The sequence below is a fragment of the Akebia trifoliata genome, chromosome 5, assembly GCF_017979445.1.
Source record: "Akebia trifoliata isolate Shusen 1 chromosome 5, ASM1797944v1, whole genome shotgun sequence".
NCBI lineage: Eukaryota > Viridiplantae > Streptophyta > Magnoliopsida > Ranunculales > Lardizabalaceae > Akebia > Akebia trifoliata.
In genome coordinates this window covers 24,942,348-24,952,755 of record NC_141379.1, presented here as the reverse complement: position 1 = coordinate 24,952,755, position 10,408 = coordinate 24,942,348, and the positions used below count along the sequence as shown (strand labels likewise).

The 10,408-nt window shown below is 37.5% G+C and overlaps 2 protein-coding genes across 2 annotated transcripts; one reads left to right on the top strand and one right to left on the bottom strand.

Moving 5' to 3' along the window:
- Positions 1 to 1,108: 1,108 nt before the first annotated feature.
- On the top strand, positions 1,109 to 4,942 carry LOC147401752 (uncharacterized). Its single transcript, XM_086443148.1, has 2 exons — positions 1,109 to 3,734; positions 4,356 to 4,942. Exons 1-2 carry the CDS (start codon positions 1,196 to 1,198, stop codon positions 4,661 to 4,663), a joined length of 2,847 nt encoding a protein of 948 aa, XP_086299274.1. The 5' UTR covers positions 1,109 to 1,195; the 3' UTR covers positions 4,664 to 4,942.
- Positions 4,943 to 5,781: 839 nt separating this feature from the next.
- On the bottom strand, positions 5,782 to 10,002 carry EMB3003 (2-oxoacid dehydrogenases acyltransferase family protein). The gene is made up of 6 exons (XM_086443149.1): positions 8,962 to 10,002; positions 8,691 to 8,882; positions 8,506 to 8,593; positions 6,520 to 6,590; positions 6,316 to 6,399; positions 5,782 to 6,217 (listed from the first exon to the last, which is right to left on the bottom strand). Exons 1-6 carry the CDS (start codon positions 9,850 to 9,852, stop codon positions 6,113 to 6,115), a joined length of 1,431 nt encoding a protein of 476 aa, XP_086299275.1. The 5' UTR covers positions 9,853 to 10,002; the 3' UTR covers positions 5,782 to 6,112.
- Between the last annotated feature and the right edge of the window lie 406 nt (positions 10,003 to 10,408).

Genomic DNA, 10,408 nt, shown 5'->3' with positions numbered 1-10,408 from the left:
CCCAAAACTTTAAACGTTTTTCTCAGCAAAGACGAGGAACCATGCACACAAAGACTTCTAAAGGTCTTGGTGGGTCCTACGAAGAAGAATTTTCATTTTTCTTTTAGGGAGATTTCGAACAAGCTCCCTAAGACTTTGGTAAATATTAGAGATACACCCTGTATTTTCAAAGTGATGATGACGAGCTTCTTTTGACCTCGATCTTCTTTGAGAGATTAAATAAATTACTTAAATGCCCTTTATCTTTGACTTTCAATCAAAACCCCTTGATTTTTCTGGTAGAAAATATTTCTTCAAGCTGTTAACTAACTTTTAGAGTAAACTATTTCCAACTAATTCAACTTCTTCAATGTTTTATTTTGGAACATTTTTCAAAAATCTTGAGAAACCATCATTCTCCTCCAAAAATCTTATTTTGTTCTTGAGGTTTGAAGGTTGAATGATATGGAATTTTAAGATTAAAGACAAGTTCACCCTCAAAATCTTTCATTTTGAAGCTATTAATCTTTAAGAAAACTATTAGTCTTCCATCCATCATCTTTAATGCCTTGTAGAAAGTCTATATTTTTCTACCCAAAAAATCTTCTTTCTAATTCTCCAAGAAATTTATCTCGTTTTTTATGTATGAAGAGGATAAAATCTGAAGGCTAGAAGCATGGGTAAAAAGCCTTTTAGCATAAAGTTGAAGATGGCTAGTTTCAAGAGAATCAAGGGGTTTTCAACTAGAGATTAAAAATGAGGGTATTTAGGTCATTTATGGTAGACTCCCTAAGAAGATCTAGGTCCAGGGTGATATCAACAGTTTGATAAGACAAGGTTGTATCTCTAATAATAACAAAAAATGCAGGGGTATATTTTAAACACTCAAATTTATATATTTTAAGAGTGCAGAGGGGGTTAATGCAGACAGTCAAAGTCAAAGAAGTAGGAGAAGGAGAGGAAGAATTAGTGTGTGTATGTGTCAGTCAAAGTCTTTGGCCCAGTCAACAACACCAACTCCCACCCAAAACACAAGTTCACAAACTCTAAGACCCCACACCCCATCTCTTAAAACCCACAAACGACTCTTCCCTTCACTTGCCAAAGCTCTTCTTCTTCTTCTTCTTTCTAACCTTCTTCTTGTCAGGAATTTAAAAAAAAAAAAAAAAAAAAAAGATTTAAAAGAAGGGCGTAGGATAAGCTCCAAAATTCTAAAATGAGCAGGTATGTACATGGTTCCTCCCTCACCTTCTTGATCATGTTCATGTTCATGTTCTTCACTCCTTTGGTCTTGTCTCAACTCAGTCCAAACCAAAGAAACACCATTATCAAATTTTCCACACTTGTGAAGAACAACACTTGGAACACCACAGTCCCAAACATATGTTCATGGAAAGGAGTAACTTGCACACCCAACAACAACTCCATAACCCATCTTTCTCTCTCTGGGTTTGGCATCTCTGCCTCTGATTCCATCAAAGATTTGTGTCAGATTAATTCATTAGAGTCTCTTGATCTCTCTAATAATCTTCTTACATCCATTCCTGATGGGTTCATCACTGATTGTGGTGGGATTAGAGGGTTAAAAATGTTGAATTTTAGTAGAAACAGGTTGTCTGGTCCTTTGCCTACTTTTCATGGTTTTGTTGGGTTAGAGTCTTTGGACTTGTCTGGGAATTCTTTGTGGGGAAATATTGATTTACAATTTGATGGGTTGGTTGGAATCAGAAGCTTGAACCTAAGTTCCAATAGCTTCAGTGGGTCTGTTCCTCTCAACTTCGGTAAATCCATAGTTTTGGAGGAATTGCAGCTCTCTAAGAATATGTTTGAGGGTCAAATTCCTGAAAAACTCATGGGTAATCGAAATCTAACTCTGATCGATCTTAGTAATAATCGACTTTTCGGGCCTGTTCCCAATCTTATAGGAGACCTTTCAAAGTTAGAAACACTCCTCCTTTCTTCCAATTCTCTAAATGGAGGAATCCCTGACAGTCTGTCTAGGATCAAGACCTTGATCCGACTTGCCGCGTATGAAAACAAATTTTCGGGTACCATTCCTAAAGGACTTACACAATATGTGAGGATTTTGGATCTTAGTTACAATAGTCTTAGTGGGTTGATCCCCGATGATCTTCTATCACCTCGAAATTTGCAGTCTGTTGATTTAACTAACAATTCACTTGAAGGACCAATCCCCACTAACATGTCTCCAAGTTTGTTTCGGTTGAGGTTGGGAAACAACCGACTCAATGGAACAATCCCCTCTGCAGCCGTCGGAACACTCTTAAAATTGACTTATTTTGAGCTCGATAACAATAGCTTGAGCGGCCAAATTCCCGTGGAATTGGGAAATTGCCAGAGTTTGGCTCTGTTAAATCTCGCTCAAAACAAGCTTACTGGTTCGTTGCCTAAAGAATTGGTCAATCTTCGACAGCTTCAAGTTATGAAACTCCAATCCAACAGTCTCACTGGAGAAATTCCTGATCAAATTTCGCAGTTAGTGAACTTGTCTACACTGAATATCAGCCTCAATTCGCTTACGGGTTCAATCCCATCTTCGATTTCAAGTTTACAGAAGCTTACGAACCTCAATCTGCAAGACAATAAACTCAATGGTTCAATACCCGATTCGATTAGTAACTTGAACTTGCTCTTGGAACTCCAACTCGGAAAAAACAATCTAAGCGGTTGGATTCCAAGGATGCCACTTCGCTTGCAGATTGCACTCAACCTCAGTTACAACTGCTTTGATGGACCAATCCCAGTTACCCTCAGTGGGCTGTCGGAATTAGAGGTTTTAGATCTCTCAAACAATAGATTTACAGGCAAGGTCCCGACTTTTCTGACTCAAATGGGAAGCCTAACACACTTGTGGCTTTCGAATAATAGCCTCTCCGGAATTCTCCCGACGTTCAAAAAATTTGTCGACGTTCAAACCTCCGGAAATAAGGATCTCATCAACACAACAATCTCTCATACTCCTACTTCATCAAAGAAGAGAAATTCAGTCACCATGGAAATTCTTATTGCGGTTGCGGGTGCGGTTCTTGCTGTTATGATTGTAGGAGGGATTTTCTTAATGGTTTCGAGAAGATTTTATCGGGTTAACGTTGAGAACCTACTTATAGAAGAGCAAATCTCTGTCCCTCAAGTTATCAATGGGCATCTTATAACTACAAATAGCATCCACAAATCGTGTATCGATTTCGACACGGCAATGGAAGCGGTTAGTAAACCAACCAACATCATCTTCAAGAGCAAGTTTTCAACCTATTACAAGGCTGTCATGCCTTGTGGAACATATTATTATGTTAAGAAGCTTAATTGGAGTGACAAGATTTTCCAACTCGGAAGCCATGAGAGGTTCGGACAAGAGCTAGAGGTCTTAGGTAGGCTGAGTAACTCAAACATTATGATCCCGTTGGCCTATATTTTGACTGTCGATAATGCTTATATCTTCTACGAGTATGCCGAAAAGGGTACTCTCTTCGATGGTCTTCATGGAAGCTTGGGAACTGCGTTGGATTGGACAAGCCGTTATAGTATAGCTGTTGGAGTAGCTCAGGGACTCGCTTATCTTCATGGATGCAACACTGGGCCAGTTCTCCTCCTCGACCTTTCAACTAAAAGCATCGTACTTAAGTCCCTTAAGGAGCCTCTGATTGGTGATATGGAACTTTGTAAGGTGATCGATCCTACTAAGAGCACTGGGAACCTTTCGACGGTTGCTGGTTCTGTTGGGTACTTTCCTCCAGGTGAATCAATCTAAACCTGTTTTACGACAAAAGCTCTTATTTTTGAGTTATGGATATACTTGGAGGTTTAAAGTTTCCTTTCTTTGTTAAGTTTAAAAAAAAAATGAAACATTCAGAAACATTTTGAATGTAGTATCGAAACATTCTGAAGCATAGGATTTAAATCAGTAAAAATTAATTTTAGTCATTTATAAATATAGAAAATTGTTGTTCAAGTGTTTATAATGAAAGTTGGAATTAAAAATCAAACTTTTTCAACAGGACACACCTTAGAAATATATCGGAACATTCCAAAATAAAAATAGTACCTCAAAACAGTGCATTTGATGTATATGTATAATGTTGAAAATGTTATTTTTATTTAATTAACATGAGTCTTAGAAGTTTTATAAAATTTGTTTAATTCTTAATTTAGTATATAAACATTAGATTTGAAATGTTTTGTGTCAGTCCGATATATTCCAAGTTCTGAACATATAGCAATGTTTCCTTTCAATATATAAAAAATGCTGAATGCTCCAGCCGAAACATTATGGAACAAAATGAAACTTTGAATTATGAACTAGAGACTAACTTTTCAATTCTCTAAACCTAAAAGCTCATTTCTTTTATGGTTTGCAGAGTATGCATACACAATGAGAGTGACGATGCCAGGAAACGTTTACAGCTTTGGCGTAATCTTGCTGGAATTGTTGACTGGAAGGCCAGCAGTAAGTGAGGGGACTGAGTTGGCCAAATGGGTATTGGCTAATTCAATTAAGCGGGAGATGTGGGATCAGATTCTTGATCCTAGTGTTAGTGATACATCATTTGAGCTTCGAAGTCAGATGCTGTCAGTCCTTAAGATTGCTCTGGGTTGTGTTAATGTCTCACCCGAAGCGAGGCCAAAGATGACGAATGTGCTAAGGATGTTGCATAATGCAATATAAGCTCAGAAAGTATCAGTTCTGAACAAGGACTGGTTTTTTGCTTATTCTCGACTGTTATAAGTCCAATAGGAGTTGGTTAGTCTTTATCATATTCACCGTATATGTAAAGATATTTGAGCCACTCTCTCTTTATTGTAGATATAGATATATACAACAATCTTGGTTTCTATTATTATTATTGATTGAAATAAACATCAATTTTCCAACATAATCTCTCTATGTTTGAAGGATTAATTCTTTCTAAAAAGAAGAAAAAATGTTTAAAGGATTTTCCTTTTACCTTTGTTGCATGATTCATACTCATCATCATCTATCCTCTCAAGAAACAGGATTCCTGTTGCCAACGTAATTCTTGGCCTTTGCTGTACATATTCAAGCCATCTCAATTATTTTACTTGTTTTGCAGTATTGAAAGTCAATATTCTAATGGGCAAGTGGTTTTTTTTTTTATTTTTCTTTTGACGATCTAAAGTATGAGTATCCCCAACGTTTGGGATTTATGTCGGGAATTTCTTTTGGATGGTATCGTGTTTTGCTCTTAGTACACAACCATAGATAAACCAGACAAGTCTGACTTCCCCTCTAAGCTTCAGTTAGGGTGTTTCCGGGCTCCAAATCAAGCTCAAGTTCAAGAATTGGACATTTTAAGTGGGGGATATATGTGACTTGCGAAATCGAAATCCCCAAAACAATGGCCTTTGTAACGCTTGCTTTTTGTCAAATTTTCTTCTCACAAGGAGATTGGTCTGGAAATTAGATTCAACATGGCTTATTTTGACACGGTAGAGCTACCTTGGACCAGAATTTCAATCCATCAGTATTAGTCTTCACTCATCTGGACCAGAATTTCAAGCCTTGTCAACTATTTTTTTTAAAGAGAAAGGGAAGAGACTGGCCCATCAAGCGTGGTCGACACCCAGCTTGATGAACCAAATGTTCATTCTATTAAAAGCTTGTTGGGGTAACAGAGTGAAAGACCAACAAAGTGAGCTGCCACGTACGGTGGTTGCAGAGATAAGGGCTTAACTTTCTGCACTCTTAATGTCTATATGCTTTAGGTGTATTATTTAGGTTTGTCTTGAATCTGAGAGTCAAAGCAAAATCTCTATGCTCCTATCTAACAAAAAGTGAAACAAATTTATTCAACTTAACCATGAACCAGTCACTCAGAAAAGACAAATTAGAACCAGTTTAAATGCCACAGATGTTTGAAGAATAAAAATAGAACTAAACAACTCATTGCTCTTCAAAACACAGTTCCTCTGTTCCTGCAAGAACTTGAAAATGAACAGTTGGCAATTAGTTCCTGAACCCTATGAAAAATGCGGTTGTGCTTTATTAATGTTGAACATTGGTATCAGAAATTCAACCATAGCAGGTGAATCGACTGGTGGTGTAATCTCAACATTAGGAAACTCAAGATGTTCCCTTGACATTTGATCACAGAGATTAGAAGGTCAGATCTTTGGGATCCTCAATAATCTTCGCAAGAGTTTGAAGGAATGAAGCCAGATCAGCACCATATATGACACGATGATCTGCTGTAACATTCACCTGCAGAGTTCACATTGCAGTTTTTCAAGTAAGAAAATAACCGAAGTAGCCTCTTCTCTCCCATGTCCACATTGTTGTGATTGTGAGATCATTCTTACCTGCATTTGGCTTTTGACACCAATCCGACCATCCTTCGTAGCAACTATGGAAGGCTCGGACGCTCCAACAGCCATGATTGCTCCCTATATCAATTCGACCCAAATAGGACAGTAAGGTTTCTACTCAATAAAATCAGTTCCCCAATTTTTGCACTTGACTTGCAGGGATCTTGAAAAGTAGCAGTCCAAATTTTGATCACTTACAGTTCCAGGAGGCAGAATTGCATCAAATCGATCCACGCCGAACATACCGAGGTTTGAAAGTGTGAATGTACCTGCAAAACCCACAAGCATGCATCAGGAGCAAACATCAAATAAGATTGATCCTGAATCCAACTTAAGCATGAGTTTATACTGAATAGAATGGAAAGCCAGACACTAGAGAATAGTCCCCACAAACTAAAAGGCAGGGAAAGGCAGGGACACAAGTCAGTTATAGAACTACCTGACTCCATAAACTCAGATCCAAGCTATGCAGACAATAATAATAAGTTAACTGGAAGTTTATAGCCACATGTAGTATCACACAAGTCCATCATAACATGAGACTTGATTCATCATTGAAGCCTTACGCCAACTATCTGGGGTTGGCTGAACAAATCCCATTCCTCTATTTAGTTACATTTAAAATCATGTTTTATGCTAATTTAAAGTTTAGTCATACATGCCCTCAATATCCCAATTTTACATCCACGCTTTGTTAGAACTATCAACCTGCTAATAATGCTATCATCTGTCTAAATTGCAGATGACCAAAACTCTCTCTCTTTTTTGAATAATAAAATAGTATACCGAGAAAAGGGATGAATCAACTCTCACCTAAACATGAAATCATAACAAATAACCCTCTAAAATAATATGCTCCTATTCTTCCTTTTCTGTTTGCTGCTGAAGCAATGAGATACATGGAGAATAGGATATAGAAGGTGTAAATCAACATTGTGATTTCTTTTTATAGAACCCTAAAGTGGGATGTTTGATACAGACCAGAGAAAAAGGACAGGAATAGATCCCGGTGAATTCCTTCTATCTAGCTTTCCATTCCTCCCCAAATTCAGATTTCCTAGCTCCCTTTGTCTGGGGTTCTAAGATCCCTTCCAAAATGCTTTAACTTATTTTGAAACCATTTGTTATCATTTACCAATATATTCCACGATACCTGTACTTTAACTGCATCTCTACTCTAATTAACATTCACTACATCATCTAAAAACACATACAACAAGGGGCATCCTTTTCAATATGGGCAAGTAATGCATCCATTTGTTAAAAAATATATTAGCTCAAGACCAAATGTGGCTTACTCAACAAAATAGTATGATTAATATTTTGAAACACCATTTCAATTTGATGAATAGAGTAATTACAATAAGAGAGAATATCATTGCAAGGAAACAATAAGAATAATGTAATGGATTACTATGATGTCGTATGAATAAAATGTTAGACTTGGTAATTTAGATACCATTGTGCATGGTAAATGGTAGCACATAATGCATTTATTTTATGCATAATGAAATATATGATACAGAATTCTTGCTCATATATCATCATCAACTATGCCTAATTGCAAATATTAAGGTTGGCAAATCCTAACATGTCATAGACATGTTTTGAATTTTTTTACTTTTTCTTTAATTATGATATGCATACAAATTAAATAAGTATGAACAATAACCATAACAAGAAAATGGTAGACTAAAATTTTCTAATAAGATTTGAAAGATGCCAGCTTGCTAAGTTGGTTGGTTTACAGTCAACATTCACCTACTAACTAACTAACCATTAACCTGCTTGTCTATCAAAAAATAAAAAAAATCACAATACTGGTCACAAGTTAAACATGTTCCTAACACAATGCTCAAGACTGAAATTCCTTTAAATAAATGAGTGTACTTGTTATGTAGATATTGAATGTACTATTAATAGTTAATAGATCTAAGGCCCCATATTATTTCCAAGGAAAATTATATAACTTAGCAAAATTCTAATATTAAGAATACAAGGATAGAATTACCTCCATGGTGCAAGTGAAAAACTAAAAGTTTATAAAATAGGGTTTCAAGCAAAGTCCTAAAGCAAGAAAACAACATCAAATTTCTTGGATAAAAAACAGATAATCCAGATAGTATATTACAGAAGGAGACATCATTTTCAGCTAAAATGGGGCAGGAATACAACGAAAAATACCTGTGTTGTATTCATGGGGTTGCAGCTGCTTTGCCCGAGCCTTATCAACTAATTCTTTCCATTTCCTCGATAATGAGTAGATGTCAACCTAGGATAACCATACAAGACATTTCAATATGAGTCAAACTTTTCACAATTACATACAGTCAACCAAAATCTTGTGGAAATACAGGGGCAACGAGAACCTTGTCAGCATCCTGAAGAACTGGAGTAATCAACCCACCATCGATAGCTACAGCAACTGCAATGTTAATGCTACTGTTGTATGTAAAGCTCTTACCGTCTCTACAACTAGAATTCACGACTGGGTGTTTAACCAAAGCCAGCGCAGTTGCCTTTGCGAGCAATGCCGTCATCGTGACTCCCTTCGACTTAATCTGAAATTGCAACAAACTCATTTAAGAATTGATGACTACCCATTAAAGAGACCATCAAATCCAAGTGAAAAAATCTGACCTTTTTGTATAGATTGTCGAGGGCATCAGTAGTAATTGTATATCCAACTCTAAACGTCGGCACTGTAAGGCTCTCAACCATGTTCCTACTAACCGCACCCTGCATTGTTGTAAACGGAACAACACTACCCAATCCAATGCTTGGGGCGGGGGCTGGGGCTGAAGTGACGCTAGGTTTCTTTGGGCTCTCAGTATCAGTGCTGCTGGACAAAACAACAGCTTCAGCAGCAGCCTCAACATCTTTGGCAACAATTCTCCCCATCGGTCCACTCCCCACCACCAAACCCAAATCAACCTTCAATTCCTTAGCGAGTTTCTTCGCATAAGGCGATGCAACGACACGTTTCCCCCCTTCAGAAGCTGGATGAACCGAAGAAGCAGAAACAACAGAAGGTGTTGGTGGTGGTGGTGGTTTCGATTCTAGGGTTTCTATGCTTGGTTCTGTAACCGATTCAACCGAAGAAGAACCAGAAGAGCTAGAATTCGAAGAATCGGAAGCTTTGGATCTCGCTTCAGTGATCTCATCCTCAGTTTCAGCAAGGAGAGCAATTGCGGATCCAACAGCAGCAACGCCACCTTCTTCCACCATGATTGCAGCTAAGTAACCATCGTAGAAGGTTTCAACATCCATGTCGGCCTTATCAGATTCGACAACAACGACACTCTCACCTTTGGAGAGCTTGTCTCCTTCAGATTTCACCCATGAAACGATCTTGCCTTCTGTCATGGTGGAGCTGAGTGCAGGCATGAAGATTTCACGGATCTTGGATTGAATTAGGGTTTTATTGGTTCTGCGAATTGGGGGGAGAGAAGAGGGATTAGAGTTTCTGAGGAGGTTTAATGAGGAAGAAGAAGGGATGAAGGAGGTGCCAATGTGGAGCAAATTCGACATTTTTAGGTATTTTGGATCTGTGAATGTGGAGTTGCTGAAGAAGAATTGGAGGGATTTTATTTAGTTTTAGAGAGAGAAAGATACATAGAGAGAGAGGAATGTGTGTCCTCTCGAGTGTATCGAAAGTAGGCGGAGTTTTCAACTTCCGAGTCTCAAACCTATCAACCTCAACCAACTTCTTTTCAGTCTGTAATTTTTTTTTTATTTGATTAATTTTGATTCACCCCTTCATTTTTATAAATATTTAATGTCCCCACAAGGAATGATAAAATTTGCTGACTTAACCCCTTTGACCAAGTCTTAAGTGATTGACTAATTGAGGTTGGTCAAATAATGTGCAAAAAGATTGTAATTTAAAGATACTAACCCCCTTTGAATTTGTGAATAATTGAGATACTACTATGGTTTCAAAATGGTGATATGCCTTCTTGACCTCAGTCTTTATAGCCTTCCTACTTCATTTTGATGCGTTGCTCTTGTTTAATTATTGATTTGGGTATCTTTAAACATAGAGCCATCCTACATTGCCTTCGGTGGACATTATGTTCAAACTAAA

What these genes read in the sequence shown, in the direction of transcription:
- EMB3003 (XM_086443149.1), bottom strand. Translation starts at nt 9,852, where the DNA reads ATGTCGAATTTGCTCCACATTGGCACCTCCTTCATCCCTTCTTCTTCC. An exon ending in TCGACAATCTATACAAAAAG is followed by an intron (nt 8,883 to 8,961) that starts GTCAGATTTTTT and finishes TTGCAATTTCAG; the next exon opens with ATTAAGTCGAAGGGAGTCAC. An exon ending in CAATTCTGCCTCCTGGAACT is followed by an intron (nt 6,400 to 6,519) that starts GTAAGTGATCAA and finishes GAATTGATATAG; the next exon opens with GGAGCAATCATGGCTGTTGG.
- LOC147401752 (XM_086443148.1), top strand. Translation starts at nt 1,196, where the DNA reads ATGAGCAGGTATGTACATGGTTCCTCCCTCACCTTCTTGATCATGTTC. An exon ending in TGTTGGGTACTTTCCTCCAG is followed by an intron (nt 3,735 to 4,355) that starts GTGAATCAATCT and finishes TATGGTTTGCAG; the next exon opens with AGTATGCATACACAATGAGA.